A 19,692-nucleotide genomic window follows, 5' to 3' on the forward strand; every position below is an offset into this window, starting at 1 on the left:
TGCCCAATTTTATATCATGCATGCGCCGGTGCGCACAGGTAATAAAATCGGGGGTTGGTGCGCGCAAGGGGGTGCACATTAGTGCAACTTGTGCGTTCCGACGCCTGCGGTCTTCCCCATTCCCTCCCAGGCCGCTCTGATTTCTAAGTTATCTTGATTAACAGCCGTTAATGGACTTCTCCTCCAAGAACTTATCCAAACCTTTTTTAAACCCAGCTACACTAACTTCACTAACCACATCCCCTCGCAGCAAATTCCAGAGTTTAATTGTGTGTTGAGTGAAAAAGGGATTCAAATAGCACAAGTACTTTCCTCCTGTAGAAAATCAAAGATAAATTAACTGTAAATTAAAATTACTTTGATTAAATTAGAAAGCAGTTTTCATATTTTGAGGGGATATAAACACAAAAGTAATTTGGAAGAAATCTTTTGTCATTTAGGTTTCTTAGAATATTGTTTTCCAATTACATGCTCCCTTGTATTTAGGTCAGGTCTGATCAGAATAATGTAGCACTTGGGGATGAAGATACAGCCCAGCAGCCCAGCACTGGAAGCCAGAATGGCAAAGATTTCCACTGCCACCATGTATTTGCCTTTGGTGCTCAGGTACGCTGGGATGAAGGAGACCCAAACACTGCAGAACACCAGCATGCTGAATGTGATAAACTGGGCCTCATTGAAACTGTCAGGCAACTTCCTTGCTAGGAAAGCCACAATGAAACTTAAGAGAGCCAGGAAGCCAATGTACCCAATCACACTATAAAATGCAATGGTGGAGCCCTCGTTACACTGTAGGATCATCTTCCCAGGATCAGACTGTATGTCATAGTCTGGGAATGGAGGAGAGATGAGCAGCCATGCAATGCATAGCACAACTTGAACCAAGCAGCATAGAAGGATTAGAGAGATGGAGATTCTTGACCCTGCCCACTTCCTTAGCTTGCTGCTGGGCTTGGTGGCATTGAAGGCAATGACAACAGTGATGGTTTTTGCTAGAACAGAAGAAACTGCAATTGTAAAAATGATCCCAAAAGCAACTTGCCGGAGCAGACATGTCACTCTTCCAGGACGGCCAATGAATACCAAGGAACAGAGGAAGGACAGCATGAGGGAGATCAGGAGGCTGTAGCTGAGATCCCGGTTATTGGCTTTCACTACGGGAGAGTCCTTGTATATAATAAAGATTGCCAGTATTACATCAGTGATGATGGAGAAGAGAATAGCAATGGAAGCCAAAGCTGCACCCAAGGGCTCCTCATAGGACAGGAAGACCACAACTCTTGGGATGCACCCATCCTTCCGCTCATTGGGCCATTGCTCATCAGGGCACGTCATGCAGTTCTCTGCATCTATAGATAACAATATTTTTTATTTTTATACATGTTGTTCCAGAAATTCAGAGTTTTTTAAAAAAGGGAAGCATGAGCAAGGATTTTCAACATTATGTCCAAATGGAAATTCAAGAAATATTGAAACATGAATAATATATCTTATAGATCTTTCTACTATCAAATTCTTTCCATCAGTCTCTCTGTTTATCTCTTTATTTGGGCTTTCATTGAATAACATATCCTGTTTTTTGGTAGAGTTATGCTTTAACTAATATCCCATATATTATCCTTTGCAAATTGAAGTTTTCCTAATTCAGAAACATTACATTACACTTAAGAAAAATTATATGATAATAAACAATCACCCTATTTTAACTAGAAATCCATGGATGTATCTACTAGTGTATGTTGCTTGCTATTGAGTTTGTATGTATATTTGTAGTGCACATCTGTATTTGTTTGGATTGGGTGGGGTTATTCCATATTTACGTATGATGATAGTCCATATTTTAACTAGAAATCCATGGATGTATCTAGTATATGTTGCTTGTTCTTGAGTTTGTATGTATATTTGTAGTGCACATCTGTATTTGTTTGGATTGGGTGGGGTTATTCCATATATATGATATGATAGACCATATTTTCTCTACCTGTTGTGTTGGAAAATTCTCCTTCAGAGCAAGGGATGCAGTCAAAGCAGCAGACCGGCTTCAGTCTCTGAAGAACTTTTCTGTATCCAGGAACACAACTCTCAGAGCACACAGAGTGTGGAGTCTGAGGACAGAATAGGAAGAGAATTATATTCATATTCCATTTTTAGCATTTGGCTCTTTTTCTGAGGGACTAAAGGCCAGATCTAATGAGGATTCTTTTCCCAGTTTAAGTCTTGGCAAAATATCTCAGTAAATGATATGATAGACCATATTTTCTCTACCTGTTGTAGTAAATGAAGCCCTATATTCTTATTGTTCTTATTCCTATTTGGGAACTGATATTTCCCATTTATGAAAAAAAAAGAAAAAACAAAAACAGTTTTGTGTGTGTATAAATGTAAAAATTATCCTGCTCAGTGCATACAAATATTCACATTCAACACAGTGTTGTGTGTACTTTTATGCAAACTAAGGAGAGGCATTAAAGGTTGGAGTAGGGCATATTTTCAATTATAATGAATGCATGTCAGATCATAAAAACATAAAACTATAAGAAATTGCCATGCTGGGTCAGACCAACGGACAATCAAACCCAGCATCCTGTTTCCAACAGAGTCCAAACCAGGCTACAAGAATCTGGCAAGTACCCAAACACTAAGAACATCCCTTGCTAGTGATGCCAGTAATAGCAGAGGCCATTCCCTAAGTCAGCTTGATTAATAGCAGTTAATGGACTTCTCATCCAATAACTTATCCATACCTTTTTTAATCCCAGCTACACTAACTGTACTAACCTCATCTTCTGGCAACAAATTCCAGAGCTTAACTGTGCATTGAGTGAAAAATAATTATTTTTCCTGGGTGGTAGCTCCTAATTTGGAACCTAATGTCATGTAACTACTGCATGTTTTGTTTTCCCCTATATGCAACACCTTGCACTTGTCTACATTAAATTTTATCTGCCATTTGGATCCCCAATCTTCCAGTCTTGCAAGGTCCTCCTGTAATGTATCATAATCCGCTTGTGATTTAACTACTCTGAATAAATTTGTAACATCTGCAAATTTGATAACCTGACTCATTGTATTCCTTTCCAGATCAGATCCCTGAGACACTCCACTGTTTACCCTTTTCCACTGCAAAAATTGACATTTAATCCTACTCTCTGTTTCCTGTCTTTTAACCAGTTTGTAATCCATGAAAGGACATCGCCTCCTATCACATGATTTTTTAGTTTTCTTAGATACCTCACATGAGGGACTTTGTCAAACACCTTCTAAAAATCCTGCACTATATCTACCGATTCACCTTTATCCACATGTTTATTAACTCCTTCAAAAAACAAAGCAGATTTGTGAGGCAAGTCTTCCCTTGGGTAAATCCATGTTGGCTGTATTCCATTAAACCATGTCTTTCTATATGCTCTGTGATTTTGATCATTAGAATAGTTTTCACTATTTTCCCAGCACTGAAGTCATGCTCACTGATTTATAGATTCCTAGATCACCCCTGGAGCCCTTTTTAAATATTGGGGTTACATTGTCCACTCTCCAGTCTTCAGGTACAATGGATGATTTTAATGATAGATTACAAATTTTAAGTAATAGATCAGAAATTTACTTTTTGATCGCCTGTACAAGTTGTTTCTTATATGTGAGTTTTTGTTCATACCAGAGCACTTACCTGTGAATTTAAATCAAAGTTTGGTCATAAGTTGTCTTAGATAATTTGAGGTAAAGACTGTAAAAAGTGTGGATGTGCAGAAGAAACAATTTGTTTCAGTTTATTTATTCATTTCATAGAGACCTCATTTCAAAACACAAAAAATGTTTATTTGTTTTTTCATTCGTCATGAATATTGCAGTCTATTTTAGGCTCCAGAATTGGGGTTTTCTCATCAATTTTCATGAAGCAAGAAGTTATAAGAAGGAGGAAAGAATTCCAGCTACCTAGATTATGGCATAGTGACAGCAAAAGTGGCATGAATAGTCTAAGACGCCAAAAAAAAAAAGGCAACAGCAATAGCAGGAGTTATCCAAGGCTCATCCAGTTTTGGAGTTAAGCATATTTTGTGTTAACTTTAAAAACTGAAATAAATAAAATAAAATAAAAAAGCAAAGAAGCAAAAAGAGGGAAAAGAACTCTTCAAGGCTGCAAAAGAGATCACCAATGAGTGGAATGAACCATTGGAAGCAGTATGAGAGGCAAAGTGACACCAAAAGGGACATCATTATTCTAAGGTACCATGAAGGGGGAAGAAACAGATAAGGTGACAGAAAAAAAAAACCAAGGCACTGATAAAGGGGTGAAGTAGCATGTAGAGTGGTATCAACATGAAAGCAACATGAGAGTTACAAAACCTCACCCCAGTGTGGCAGGAACACCTCCCGAACCCCCCCAAAATGCCCGGTGTGATCTTTTACTCTCGGACCTCTGTGCATTGTAGAAATGGTACCGGCGCTACGTTTGACCTGTCATATGACAGATCAAAGGTAGCGCCGGCACCATTTTGTTTTTTTGTCCCTCGACGTCAGGAGCATAGGAGATCGCTCCCGGACCCCCGCTGGACCCCCAGGGACTTTTGGCCAGCTTGGGGGGGCCTCCTGACCCCTCAAGACTTGCCAAAAGTCCAGCGGGGGTCCGGGAGCGATCTCCTACCACGAATCGTTTTTCCGTACGGAAAAACGATTCGACTGCAGGAGGTCATTCCGGACCCCCGCTGGACCCCCAGGGACTTTTGGCCAGCTTGGGGGGGCCTCCTGACCCCCACAAGACTTGCTAAAAGTCCAGTGGGGGTCCGGAACGACCTCCTGCAGTTGAATCGTGTTGCCGTACGGCCGGCGCCATTTTGCGCAAAATGGCGCCGGCCGTACGGCAACACGATTCCGTACGGAAAAACGATTCGCGGTAGGAGATCGTTCCGGACCCCCGCTGGACTTTTGGCAAGTCTTGTGGGGGTCAGGAGGCCTCCCCAAGCTGGCCAAAAGTCCCTGGGGGTCCAGCGGGGGTCCGGGAGCGATCTCCTACGCTCCTGATGTCGGGGGACAAAAAAACAAAATGGCGCCGGCGCTACCTTTGACCTGTCATATGACAGGTCAAAGGTAGCGCCGGCGCCATTTCTACAACGCACGGAGGTCCGAGAGTAAAAGATCACACCGGGACCCTTCCTCTGGACCCCAGGTAATTTAAAGCATTTTTGGGGGGTTCGGGAAGGTGGGGGATTTATTTTAAAGGGTCGGGGTGGGTTTTAAGGTTGTTTTCGTGTGCCGGTTTTCCCGCCCTCCCCCTTCCCCTGATTTACGATTTTTTGATGATAAATCGGGGGAATTGTTATTGTATCGCGGCTCTAATGATTTCTGATGATTTAAAATATATCGGACGATATTTTAAATCGTCAAAAAACGATTCACATCCCTACTGACTGCCTCTTTCTGCTCATTATCCCAGTGGATGAGTGAAATAAGTGCATCACAGTCTAGCAGCAGAAAAAAAGATGTTTTTGAATTGAAAATTAAACACTGTGAGAGCTGAAATAGTGTCTTTCACAGCAACATCATAGAAGAAATGTGCAGTGCTTCTTGCATAGTTTCAGACTATAGGCTTAGCATCACTTGATGCAGATTGCACCAATTGGCTCACTTGAAAGAATGATTTGCTGTGATATGTCATATCTATGGTCTTCTTGACTACATGTCCTGCCAGTGAGATCAGATATGACTCACAGGGAAGGGCTTATTGCTAAAGTTACTTAACTTTACACGCATTGATTCTTATGGTCCAAAAACTTCAAAGGGCTATAGAAAAATGAATGGGAAACAAAATAAATGAAATACATAGGATTTTCTCTCTTGTGGGACCCAAAAAAAATGGAGGAGTCCAGAGAAAGAAATTAATGTTTATCTCTACTATAACTGACCAGGGGAGATGTGGCTCATTATGCTCAAGACGTACCTTGCCTAGGCCTGATGCCTCACTCATTCATATTCCTTTATTACACTCCACCAAACAACCATCATCTACATCCCTTTCTTCTTTTAAACTTTCATTATTAAATATTAGATCCATAAAAAAAAATCACCTCTCATGTATGGCATCCTGTCTGATCCACCATTGACTGTCATTGTATATCAGAATCATGGATCACCTCAGAAGATGAAGTCCTCCTAAACCTTTGCTGCCCCCATATCATCATCCTCACACTACTGGTTGAAGTGGTGGTTTAATCATTTTTCACAAACTTTCCTTTCCTTTTTCCTCTTCCCCTGTAGTTATACCACCTCCATTTGAGATAATGTTACTCACTAGTCCACACTTTGATCTCTGCCTAGCATACTGCCCCCCGGGACTTCTGGCTCACAACTCATCGCCTCTACTTGAATATTTTGCCACTCTCTTACCTCATCCTGATAAAACCATCATATTAGGTGATTTCAACATACATGTTGACACAATTCCACTATCCACTTCAATTAATAATGACAAAAAAAACTATTTCTCCAGACATATTGTATTATTTAATTGGGATGTGAATCGTATGCCCGATCGTTTTAACGATTGGGTTCGGCAGGGAGGGGGGGGGGGGGGAAATCTGATTGTTAGAGATGTGAATTGGGATCGGTTCCAATTCCAATTCACATCACTAATTTTTTTTAGTGAGGCCCGCGCCGATAAAAAAAAAACCCACCTGATCCTTTAAAATTACCCCCTTAGCCTTCCCCACTCTCCCGACCCCCCCAAAAACTTTTTACACATACCTGGTGGTCCAGGGGGGCCGTGGGCAGCGATCTCCCGTTCCCAGGCCATCAGCTGTGCTAAAAAAATGGCGCCGATGGCCCTTTGCCCTTACCATGTGACAGGGCAAAGGTAGCGCCAGTGCCATTTTGAATATTGGCAATACGGCCCGAGTGCAGGAGATTATTCCCGGACCCCCGCTGGACCATCAGGGACCCTCAGGGACTTTTGGCCAGCTTGGGGGGGCCTCCTGACCCCCACAAGACTTGCCAAAAGTCCAGCGGGGGTCCGGGAGCGACCTCCTGCACTCGGGCCGTATTGCCAGTATTCAAAATGGCGCCGGCGCAACCTTTACCCTCACAATGTCACAGGGGCCGACCGTCGGCCTCTATGAGAGTGGGAGATCAATCCGGGACCCCCCCACTGGACCACCAGGTAATTTAAAACATTTTGGGGGGTTCGGGAGGGTTGGGGATTTGTTTTAAAGGGTCGGGGTGGGTTTAGGGGTTGTTTTGGTGTGCCGGTTTTCCTGCCCTCCCCCGATTTACGATTTTTCACGATAAATCGGGGGAATTTCTATTGTATCGCGACTCTAACGATTTTTGACGATTTAAAAATTATCTGACAATTTTTTAAAATCGTCAAAAAATGATTCACATCCCTATTATTTAATAATAACCCAAAAACCCTATTCAATATCATGGAGTCTATTACAAATCACATTATCATAAAACATATATATCCTAAAATAGACTCTCCTTTTGATTCATGCAACTCGTTTGGAAAGTTCTTCGAATCAAAAATCCATAAAATAGTTTAAACTTTTCCTACATCTCTCCCAATTTCATTAACCACCCCAGCGACACAGTCCTGGGATACCTTTGAAACAGTGGACAGCACCAACATTTTACAAATAGGGGTAGATTTTATAAAAGTACACCCGCGTATACTTTTGTTCGCACACCATGCGCAAACAAAATTCGTAGGATTTTAATAAAATCCGGGGTCGGTACGTGCAAGGCTGTGAATAATCAGCAGCCTGCGCACGTAGAGCAATGCAGCCTGCCTTCATTCCCTCCGAGGCCGCTCCGAAATTGGATCGGCCTCGGAGGGAACTTTCCTTCCACCCCCCCCCCCGCACCTTCCCCTAACTAATCTGTCCCCCGGCCCTAACTAATTCCCCCCCTATCTTTATCACAAATGTTATGCTTGCCCGAGGCAGGCGTAACTGCACGCGCCAGGCAGTCTGCAGGCGCGCCATGGTCCGATCCGGGGGCTGGTCCAGAGGCCACGGTCATGCCCCCGGAATGCCCCCGATGACGTGCTGGCTGCAACACGCCCCAACACACCCCTGATGACGCGGTGGCCGCGACACGCCCCCGACATGCCCCCGACACGCCCCCCCCCAGGAAAGCCTCTGGAGTTATGGCGCGTCCCGGGGCTTTGCGCCTGCCGGCAGCCTATGCAACATAGGCTCGGCGCATGTAGGGGGAGCTTGGGGCAGGTTATCGGGGGATACACGTGTATCTTATTCGCGTATCCCTTTGAAAATCTGCCCCATAATTTCCAAAATGAAATCTAAATCCCATCCTCACTCATCACGTTCCTTCAATCTTCTTAAAGCAATCAAAGAAGGCATTGCCCTATCCATTTCCAACTTTGTGAATTCATCTCTTGTCATAGGTACGTTACCAGATTGCTTAAAATTCACTGCTGTCACTCCTGTTCGCCCCCAAAAAAACTAATAATCTTGATTTTTTCTGATTTCCACCCTATCTCTTCATTACCATTCCTTGCAAAAATAACTAAATCAGTTGTTCTAAAACTTACAGATTTTTTTGACAAACACTCACTCTTAGATCAATATCAATTTGGCTTCAGACCCAACTATAGTACAGAAATGCTCTTAATCTCCAGTACTGACATTATCCATCGTGGTTTTGACATAGGAACTTTACACATTTCCATTTTCCTAGATCTTTCTGCTGCCTTCGATACCATAAACCATCAAATTCTATTGCCCGTCTATCCAACCTAGGAATATCCGGAACAGTGAATACTTGGTTTCAATCATACTTAAGAAAACAGATACCCAGCAAATATTTATAAATCAAACTTGTTCCATTTCTTTCGCTCTAGACACAGGTGTTCCACAAGGATCTGCTCTATCAGCCGCTCTAGTCAACAAATACCTCACACTCATCTGTCAGCTATTGTCCATCTTAGGTGTAAAATATAGGGCTGGATTTGCGTAAATCCAGAGAATGTAGGCGTGTAGGGGGTTATGCACGCTGGGCCTATTTTATAAAGGCCCAACAACGCGCATAAAGCCCCGGGATGCATCTAAGTCACGGGGCTTTACAAAAGGGGCGGTCCGGGGCAGGGTGGGGCAGGGCGGGGGCAGAGCCAAAAGATGAAATAATTTTTTTGGGGGGTGTTTAGATTAGGGTCAGGAGGCAGAAAGGCTAGGGGAAGAGGTGGGAAGGTCAGGCTATGGGGTAGGGAATGGGGGAAGCCTTAACACATGTGAAAATGCCATAAAGCAATTTGATAAATGACATTGTCAGTTTGAACCTATCAAAAACTGAAAAACTGGTTTTAGGAAACCCCCAATTCAACAATATCCCAGAGTCCATTCTCCTAGGTAACTCTACCTTCAATATCACGAAACAAGTCCATAATCACAGCGTCATACTTGATCCTAAGTTAGATTTAACCGCATACACCAAAGCATTACTTAAAACATCTTTCTACAAACTTCACCTTCTCAGACATATAAAACCTTTAATTGACCCGAACCACTTCCGCACAGTACTTCAGTCAGTAATTCTTTCTGGATTAGATTATTTTAACTCGCTATATCTAGGTTTCCCTCAATCTACTATTTGACCACTTCAGCTTCTACAAAACTCAGCAGCACAATGTCTTTCCAACATAAGGCCTTATGATCAAATATCACCAATACTTTATCAACTGCATTGGTTGCCTGTTAAATGGCACATCCAATATAAACATTTGACAGTTATTCATAGCATGATTTACAACAATATTTCCACCTGGTTATCTGCAGCATTACAATTATACATCCCTTGCAAAAGCCTCAGATCCAAAAACAAACTCCTTTTACAAATTCCATCCCTAAAAACAACACGACTAGCTATAACCAGAGAACGAGCTTTCTCAATTGCAGGCCCTGTTCATTGGAATACACTACCTCCCGACTTAAGACTAACTGCCAATAAAAAAGATTTCAAAAAAACTCTTAAACATCATATTTTCTTATAAGCCTTCCCAGATTTATGTGCGTCATGATAATTCTTTTCACTTTCCCCTCCCTCAATTTCTTCAGTATTATACCAGGTTTTTATCTTAATTATTAATATTTTTCTGAAGTATTTTATTTTAATATTTATGTTATTGAACTTATTTGTTTTAGTCTCATGTATTGATTTACATTTTGTTTGTTTTTATTTGTAACCTGCCCCAAACTTTGGAGGGCGCTGGAAATAAGTATTTTTAAATAAATTAATTAGTAAATTAGTTTCAGCCTGTGCATTCTTTTTCAAATGACTACATCCCTAGTGAAACGTATGTGCAGACTTTACCCAACTGTGCACAGTTAAGGTATTACCCTCCCAGATATTAACTGCATCATCCTTAAATTCTTCCCAGTAAAAAGAGCATGTCTGATAATGATGTACATGAAAATATTGGACAATTGTATGGTTGAACTACATTTCTGGTGGTGGTGGGGAAGGCGGGGGTCATTTAAATCAGATTTTTTTTCTGAAAATAGTATATGCTATTTGCTGAAATGAAAAAGGCAAAAATTTGAGGAAGAGGGGGTGGAAGCATATTTTATTTTAGATTTAATGAAAAAAGAAAGGCCTTAATTTATTCAGTAGGCACATTCATGTAAATGAGCATAGGTCCTTTATTTCTGCTTTATCAAAGAGAGTCAATGAAGACAGTAGGAAAAAGGTTTATTTTACACTATGATTTTTTTACAAGAGGGTAAGATATTTTGTTTAATGCTATATAGGGTGGATTTTAAACTGCCCTCGTTCATAAAATCCGGGTTTTATGCATGTGGCCGGACCACGTGCATACCGGGTGAATTTTCCAAGAGGCCTAGCAACGCACATAAAGGCCTGTATGTGCACAAGTGCCGGGCTTCCTGGAATGGGTGGCCTGGGGGGCATGTTCTGGATGGAGAGGTGGGCCGGGACAGCACTATTGATGGCTGTCCCGAAGACTCGCATGCTGGCCAGGTGCCAGTGCTGGCAGTGCTCGACAGCTGAAGTAAGTTGTCAAACAAAGGGAAACAAGGTAGAGTTTAAGGGGGTGGGGAGATAAGGGGAACAGGGAGAGAGTATGGGTAGGGGGATAGGGAATTCCCTCCCAGTCTGCTCCTTAAGTGGAGCAGACTGGGAGAGAATTGGGGAAGGCCTGAATGGGTCGCTTTGCGGGAATTGCAAACCCCTCCTTGTGCATACTGCAGCACATATATGCATGAATTATAAAATCCAGTAGGGATGTGAATCGGGCTTTGGACGATTGAAAATATCGTCGATATTTTCAAAATCATCAGAAATCGGGGGCTCTCCCAAAACGATAGGAAAACCCCACGATATTGTTCTTGGGGGTTCTCTTATCGCTTTGAGGGAGGGCGGGAAAAAACGGCACACAAAAATAACCCCTAAACCCACCCCGACCCTTTAAAACTAATCCCTTAGCTTCCCCCACCCTCCCGACCCCCCAAAAAAAATATTTTACAGGTACCTGGTGGTCCAGTGGGGGTTCCGGGAGCGATCTCCCGCTCTCGGGCCATCGGCTGCCACTAATAAAAATGGCGCCGATGGCCTTTGCCCTTACCATGTGACAGGGTATCCATGCCATTGGCCGGCCCCTGTCACATGGTGGGAGCACTGGATGGCCCGTGCCATTTTTAAAGATGGCGCCAGCCATCCAGTGCTCCCTCCATGTGACAGGGGCCGGCCAATGGCACGGATACCCTGTCACATGGTAAGCGCAAAGGCCATCAGCGCCATTTTTATTAGTGGCAGCCGACGGCCCGAGAGTGGGAGATCGCTCCTGGGACCCCCACTGGACCACCAGGTACCTGTAAAATGTTTTTTGGGGGTTCAGGAGGGTGGGGGAAGCTAAGGGATTAGTTTTAAAGGGTCGGGTGGGTTTTTTGTTTATTGGCTCGGGCGCAGCCAATAAACAAAACTGTGATCGGGCCGGACGAAAAAAAAACATGATGTGAATCGGAACCAGAATCTGAATCGATTCATGTTCCAATTCACATCTCTAAAATCCAGTGCATATGTGCACACACCCCACGGATTTTCCACCATGCACGCATGGTAGAAAGTCAGCTCATCCATGTGTGTGCTGAGAAGCACAAGCACATGGACGCAACACGCACATGTGGAAAATCTACCCCATATCTTCATTTTTAGGCATGTTTCACTTGTTCCAGCAGTTTTCAATTGCTGGTCATCCATGTCTCTATCAGTCTGTACTCCCAGGGCAAAAGTAGTGTATAATTTGCATGAAATTTGGCATGGTGCATCTGCACTAAACTTGACTTTAAATCATATTTGTCCAAAATTACAATTATCTGACAATTTTTCATGAAGAAACACCGTGCTAAATAGAGGGAATCAATATGGCAATTGCTCCATTCTCCAAAAGCTCCAATTTCCCTCCCACCATTAGCAAGCAGTCCAATAGATATAAAAGCTACTGGAGATTTATATCCTTGTCAAAATACATGATGGAGCAATAAATATTGCTGTCATCACCTCCATTGCTTCTCCCAGCATAACTACCACTTCTCAACAGCCTACTAGGAATGATCCTCTACTCACCTAGCATAAGGAGGTATGACCTTACCTCATCCCTGCTCCAGTGCAGCATTTCTACTGCTGCCAGTAGGAGGCATAGGGGCAGATTTTAAAAGAGTTATGTGAGTAAATCCTCTGGATTTACATGTGTAACCACTCTTGTGCACGCCGAGCCAATTTTGTATAGGCCCGGTGATGCACGCAAAGCCCCAGGACACGCGTATGTCCCGGGGCTTTGTGAAAGGGGCGGGATGGGGGTGGGGCATGGGCAGGGCACCGGTCTGGGGGTGGGGATGGGGCAGGGTCAGGAACAAGGCCTCTGGCACAGTGGCCATTTGCTGCTGTGCCGGGGGATCGCTCTACAGTAGCTGACTGACGCACACAAGTTATGCCTGCCAGAGGCAGGCGTAACTTACAAAATAAAGATAAGGGGGGATTTAAGTAGGGCTGGGGGGCAGGTTAGATAGGGGAAGGGAGGGGAAGGTGGGGGGGTGAAGGAAAGTTCCCTCCAGAGGGAACGGGGAAAGCCTTTGGGGCTCCCCTAGGGCTCGGCGCGTGCAAGGTGCACTAGTGTGCACCCCCTTGTGCGCACCGACCCCAGATTTTATAAAATGCACGTGGCTGGGCACACATTTGTGCACGCCAGGTAGTGCACACAAATGTAGGCCGTGCGCGTAGTTTTTAATATCTACCCCATAGTCTACAGCTACTTCTTATTAATATATGCATTTTATTTTCATAGAAGGAAAAACTCCATACTTCTGAACTGAGATTGAGTCACTAGTTCTAAATGGGGATTGGTTCCTTCTTTTAATGAGCATTAAATAAATGAATAAGAAGCAGGCTATGCATTCTCATTTATATGCTAGGGTGTACATCTTTAGATCTCTACATGATATCTCATAGGGCTTTTGGTGTAGACTCAACACCATTTTGGTAATCCTTTTTTTTTTTTGATAAACTATAAAATCTTCCTATACTGTTTTCTGAACTGCAGACAAACTAACAGCAAGATAAGATGCAAATAACATTTTTGTAAATCCTTATGGGCTTCCAGTCCCATTCCCCAACACCCACCCTGCTAAATCACTAACATTAATGCCAGGCATAGTGCCAAATCTCCCCTCCATCCCTCAAAAGAGTCCAAGAGTGTCCCCACCCACTCAACCTCTCTTCAAATTCACAAAAAAGAAAACACATGGTCAATTTCTAATCCTCTCCCTCTCCCCTCTCCCCTCCCACCTACAATCCCATTTCAAATCCCTTACCTGATCCAGTACCCTAAAAGACCCTCAGAGCACAAACCTCAAGTCTAGTACCAGAAAAAGAATCAGCCCCAGCCACATAAAATACCCTAGCACCAAACAGACTCATCCCAGATCTCCCATCCTTCTGAAAACTGGTAAAAACTAGGGATGTGCAATCGTTTTTCCCGAATTAGGCAATGTCAATGAAATTGCCTAATTCACGGGCCAATACAGTAATTAATTTTTGCGTTAGTGCGCGCTAATGGGAATTAGCGCGTGTTAATTCCTGATAGTACGCACTAACCCGAAAATCTGGGCCCCTGAAAAAAAAACCTTGAACCACGGGAAAAATGAAATTCCAGCAGGGGGGCCCAAAAACGAAGCCTGACACTGAAATTTTTACCCGAAGCACGTCTCTAGTAAAAACATAAAGTTATGTATTTATTTATTTGTTTGTTTATTTAACAACTTTGTTATACCGACATTCATGGGTATATCATATTGGCTGAAGCACTGTATAACATCAATCCTGTATAATCTAATCTCCATAAATATGTATGGATATATAAACACTAGGCCCCCTGTACTAAACTTGCTGTTTTCACAAACAGAATCTGATATATCTGATATACTTCTGTACAATCACCTGCACTCTGATTTGCACCTCTACTGTACTAAATCATTCTGTTTTTTGCATATTGGATTTTAGATATCTGCTATAGAACCTGTAACATGCTTTGGGCTCTTGTTGGAAAAGCATGAATGATGATTTGACTTAAAGCTGGTATCTTACGATGATATGATTATTTAAACAGAATGCAATGCGTAGTCTAATGAGAACAGAATATAAAATGCTAAACCTCAGTAAAGTACGGATTCCACAAGATGGCACTTTGGTTCACAAAGAGTTGCTGGCCACTTGATGCTGATAAATTAAATTTTCCAACACTGCTGATGCTGAATGAGCCATCGGGGAACAGATACCAGTTTGTGATGTCATAGTGAGCAGGCACATTCCCTTTCTCATCAAAGAAGATCTCATCTCCATCAGGGGTTTTAAAGTGAACCTCCTTAATGTATTGGTTGAGCTACAAATGAAAATAAAAGGTTAGAAAATTCTGTCTCAGACTAGACCTGAAACCATTGCAAATGGTGCTACTGCACACTTGATTCAAACTTTTGCAAATTCAACCCTTTGTATGTCTATTATCATATACCCAATGTAAGCCCACATTTTTCTGAGCCTAAAAATTGTGAACAGATGTGATACCACATCGAGGTATTACAGTGAGAGAACATGCATTTCAGAATGATTAAGTGTAGAGATAAACACCGTAGTGCAGTCTGTATTACCTAAAGATCTAACATCATAGAGGAGACTCTTGATCTTGAACAAAATGAGAAGCTTGGGAGTGGGTACCAAAGTAATAGCGTGGATTGCAAATTGGTTGACTGACAGGAGACAGCGAGTAATGGTAAATGGAATCTGCTCTTCCCATTCATTCTCTTCTATAAACAGAGTTTTATCTACTTCACCTCCACAGTCTTGTTAACTAGTGACAGTCCTTATCCTAGGCTCTTCTTTAGTGAACACTGAACTGAAACACAATATTTCATCCATTTCTTCATCTCTCTCCACACATGGATCTTTGTCAGCTTTCAATTTTACTATACTACCTCGGACATTTCTCCTTTCTCTGATGTATCTGAAAAAAATGTCTTGTCAACTCACTTTACCTCTTTAGCAATCCTTTCTTCTTCCTGACATTTTCTTTCTTGTACCTGAGGCAATGGAGGTTGCGATTCCTCCGTGGCCAGAACCACGGGAGACCTCTTACCTATTGTGGCAGGAGCCATGGATGCTCTGGTTGCTGTGGCCCAGGCCACCATTGTACCGGCATGGCAGGAGCCACGCCAGGGTTCACCTCCATGGCCAGTGGCTGCCATCTTGCCGGCATGGCAAGAGCTGTGCTGGGGTTCTTCACGTAGCAGGAGCTGCTGCGAGTTAGCCATCCTCTTCGCAGCCCAGAGGCCACAGTCCTCGGTGTCCTCTATGGCAGGGAGCCACTCTCAGTCCTCCTAGGGCAGCAGGAGAGCCGCCTTCCACATTGGGGCCTGCATGGCCCAGCTCCGGCTCTTCCCTGCTTCAGCATCTGCAGGGCCACTGTCCAGTCCTGCAGATTTCTCTTCCTGCCATACTAGGGGCAGACCCGTATCTCCTCTTCAGAGTTAAAGGGCCAGGAGAAGTGATCCCTCTGGCCCCACCTGCAAGCTCCTCCCTGGGTGTTTCCTGCAGAGCCCTACAAAAGGGCTCAGTCTTCACTTCCAACTTGCCTTCACAAGGAGCAAGTCCTCCTTAGGACTCCACATCTCCCAGCTTCTCCAAGGCACTATGTTCCATATGGGATCCCTCGTCTCCGTCTTGATGTCTTCAGTGTCCTGATGTTCCGGTCTAGCCTTGACGTCTTCAGTATCTTGATGTTATATTCCAGCCCTGATGTCTTCGTCCATGTTCCAGATGTCCTCAGCACCACTCTGACCCACCCCTCGTGGTCCGCGACCAGCCCAGTTAGGCTAAGTATGGCATGTAGCGGCCCAGTGGTCTGCGACCACCCCCGCTGAGGTGTGTAGGGCGCTGGTGGGTCTTTCCATCTGATGGCGCCAAGGAGTCTTCTCGTCCCTCGTCAGACCTGCCTTGTTCCTGATGTCCTGATGTCCTGACATCTTCCGTGTCTGATGTCTGCCTTGCCTTGATGTCTGTAAGCCTGATATTTGCCTTGCCTTGATGTCCGTACGCCTGATGTCTGCCCTTCCCTAGGCAGGCCCTGTCCTTCAGTCTGGTCTGCGACCAGCCCAACTGGGCTGTGTAGGGTGCCTGAGGGACTTTGGTTGCTTGTCTGTTCCATCCTGTCCTTAGATTTCCTTGGTTCTGATGCCTTCTTGTGTGGTCTGCGACCAGCCCAGCTGGGTTTTTGTAGGATGTCGGAGGGATATTGCTTGCCTGGAGATTTTGGACTTTTAACCACTTGATTTTAACCTTGCCTTGTCTTGACATGCCTTGCCTGACCATGCCTTGCCTTGCATGAATCTTCGTCTTCCTCAACACCTGAGTCTTCATCCTGTGCCAGATATCTCCATCCACTCATGACCTCTGTCCGGCCTGACACTTCTTGCAGTTACCCAGCAGCAGGTCAGAAAGGGCTTGGAGTGGTCGGAGGACCACTCAGAGACCACTATTGCGTTGGTGGCCTCACGGAAGCATGCAGGTCCAGTGGAGGTCCCAGGTTCTCCAATTCCCAGACAAGGACCGTCTCTCCACAAGGGCACACACACCTTGACCCACACTGGGGAGCGCCCCCTAGCACTCCCTTCCATCACAGTGCAACATAAAGTGACTTGGCCAAGGTTACAAGAAGTGACAGTGAAACGTGAATCCTGGTGTCTCTAGATTGTAGCCCACTGCTCTAATCACTAGGAATCCAGGGAAGATTATATAAGACAAGTAAATCCAGGGGTGGGTGGGAAGAGGGGGAGGGAGGGAACTGAACAGTTGAGATTTATCTGCTGGACATTTTTTTTTTCTTTCAGATACCTTCTAGCTGCCTCTCACAGGAAGAACTGCAAACATTGGCTAGTGTCTGCTTCCCAATGCTGGTTTCTAGTCCAATGATATCTACAAAGAGCCCTTCCCCTGAGACAGACTGGTCAAACATGCAACTTATTTTTTCTCTTTTTCAGCCTCAATACACAGTTTAGGAATATTTGTTCACAAGTAAAATAACCTCCCCTAGGGTACAAAATATTACAAAATCAGACAAGAAATATACGTAGCCCAGATATAAATAAGCAAATTATTTTATATAGCTTGTAGCTCCCTCTCACATAAAGAACTGCAAACACTGGCTAATGTCTGCTCCCCAGTGCTGGTCTCTAGACCAATCAAATCTACAAAGAGCCCTTGCCCCAAGTCAAATGGGTAAAACTTATGCAACTTTTTTTCTCTTTTCAGCCTCAGTACACATTTAGGACATTTTTTGCTCACAAGTAAAATACCACTCCCCCCCCCCCCCCCCCCAAGGCACCTTATTTGGACCTTTTCTGCCATCATTTTTCTGTTTCTGATTCTATTGGATTTATTCCATGGCAAAGAACTGTGCACCAGCTAGGGGAGCTTCTGCAAGAGCTACTCACTTTGATAACTGCAATATTATAGTGTTTAACCAAGTAAGAATCCCTGAGTTTTATTATAATTACTTTTCTGTCTTCCATCCAGAAATTAAGACCAATGTTCATCAGATTGCTATATTTATCGTGTGAATATTGTGCCATAAAAAGGGGATGTGGTTATGCACATTTTTGAGATGCCACATTGAGTAGCTAAAAATCATAATCTGTGATAAATATTTGTGTCATGGAATGACTTATCATGATGTGAGATGAATTAGTGCAGCCCGTGCACAAACTGGGAGATACGCGCACAAGTTGGATTGAATCGCAGAATATGCGCATATCTCTGAGTGTGCACACATGTGAAAAGTAGTGTAAAATGGATGGGGTATTGGCGTGTTTGGGGAGGCCAATAGATGTGTGCATTTAAACTTTAAGTGCACAGGCATACGCCAGGGTCCCCTGTTTCATAACTTTACAACTTCTATGGATGGAAAAAAATGTAGACTCGACAGCAGGCTCTTATGGCTAGGGGCTAATGGGGGAAAAAAGACAAATACTTTAGGGAGCTTTTGAAGTCCTATCCCTAGTTTAGGTGAACTGGGAAAAAACTGGTGAAACTGATAATAATGTGATTGCATGTTCCTTTTAGTATAAATGTTTTATTAATCCAAGTAACCAAATTCACAAACCTTCAGAGTGCATTGTGTCTTATGCAATCCAAAGCAAAAAAAAAAAAAAACAAACACCATTTTTACCTTCTCCTTTACTCTCCCCAGCTTGCAGCCCAGAACAAATTCACAGTGGATTCTTATCTCATGCTTAAAATCCTCCCACTTACATGGCAGAAGTAGGATTCGCACACACAGGTGCATGAACATATCAAATAGGGCACACATGTAGGCACATTCAGCCTGATACCAAGTATGTATGTATATGTGCATGTAATGAAATGGCTTCAACCCTTATAACCAAGGCACATATATATGTGTGCTTGGTAGCCAATAGGCTGAAAGCACCACATGTGTGCCCTATTTGAAATATGTGCATATATGCATGCAAATCCAGATTCCATCACATAACTGGGCCAGTAAAACAACCAGTATCCCACTTTCCCCTAACATAGAATATTTTGGAAGACAGGGCAGGTAAGAAAAGGTATTTTATTTGGCCTAGCGAGGCTGTGTAGGTATGTGTGAGAAAAGCCTTCATTTTCACAATCACAATATTAGCCATCATCATATCCATGACCCATGATAAGAGGCAATGTCCTTTCGTGGATTACAAACTGGTTAAAAGACTAGGGATGTGAATCGTTTTAGGACGATTAAATTATCGTCCGATAATTTTAATATCGTCTTAAACCGTTATGGAACACAATACAATACAGATTCTAACGATTTATCGTTATAAATCGTTAGAATCGTGAGCCGGCACACTAAAACCCCCTAAAACCCACCCCCGACCCTTTAAATTAAATCCCCCACCCTCCCGAACCCCCCCCAAATAACTTAAATAACCTGCGGGTCCAGCGGCGGTCCGGAACGGCAGCGGTCCGGAACGGGCTCCTGCTCCTGCATCTTGTCGTCTTCGGCCGGCGCCATTTTCCAAAATGGCGCCGAAAAATGGCGGCGGCCATAGACGAAAAAGATTGGACGGCAGGAGGTCCTTCCGGACCCCCGCTGGACTTTTGGCAAGTCTCGTGGGGGTC

General features: G+C 43.6%; 1 protein-coding gene across 1 annotated transcript; it reads right to left on the bottom strand.

Annotated features, from left to right (window-relative positions):
• Positions 1-432: 432 nt before the first annotated feature.
• On the bottom strand, positions 433-15,827 carry LOC115081501 (vomeronasal type-2 receptor 26-like). The gene is made up of 4 exons (XM_029585955.1): positions 15,597-15,827; positions 14,675-14,902; positions 1,982-2,105; positions 433-1,349 (listed from the first exon to the last, which is right to left on the bottom strand). Exons 1-4 carry the CDS (start codon positions 15,825-15,827, stop codon positions 433-435), a joined length of 1,500 nt encoding a protein of 499 aa, XP_029441815.1.
• Positions 15,828-19,692: the final 3,865 nt, after the last annotated feature.

The sequence above is a fragment of the Rhinatrema bivittatum genome, unplaced genomic scaffold (genome assembly GCF_901001135.1).
Source record: "Rhinatrema bivittatum unplaced genomic scaffold, aRhiBiv1.1, whole genome shotgun sequence".
In the NCBI taxonomy this organism is placed as follows: domain Eukaryota; kingdom Metazoa; phylum Chordata; class Amphibia; order Gymnophiona; family Rhinatrematidae; genus Rhinatrema; species Rhinatrema bivittatum.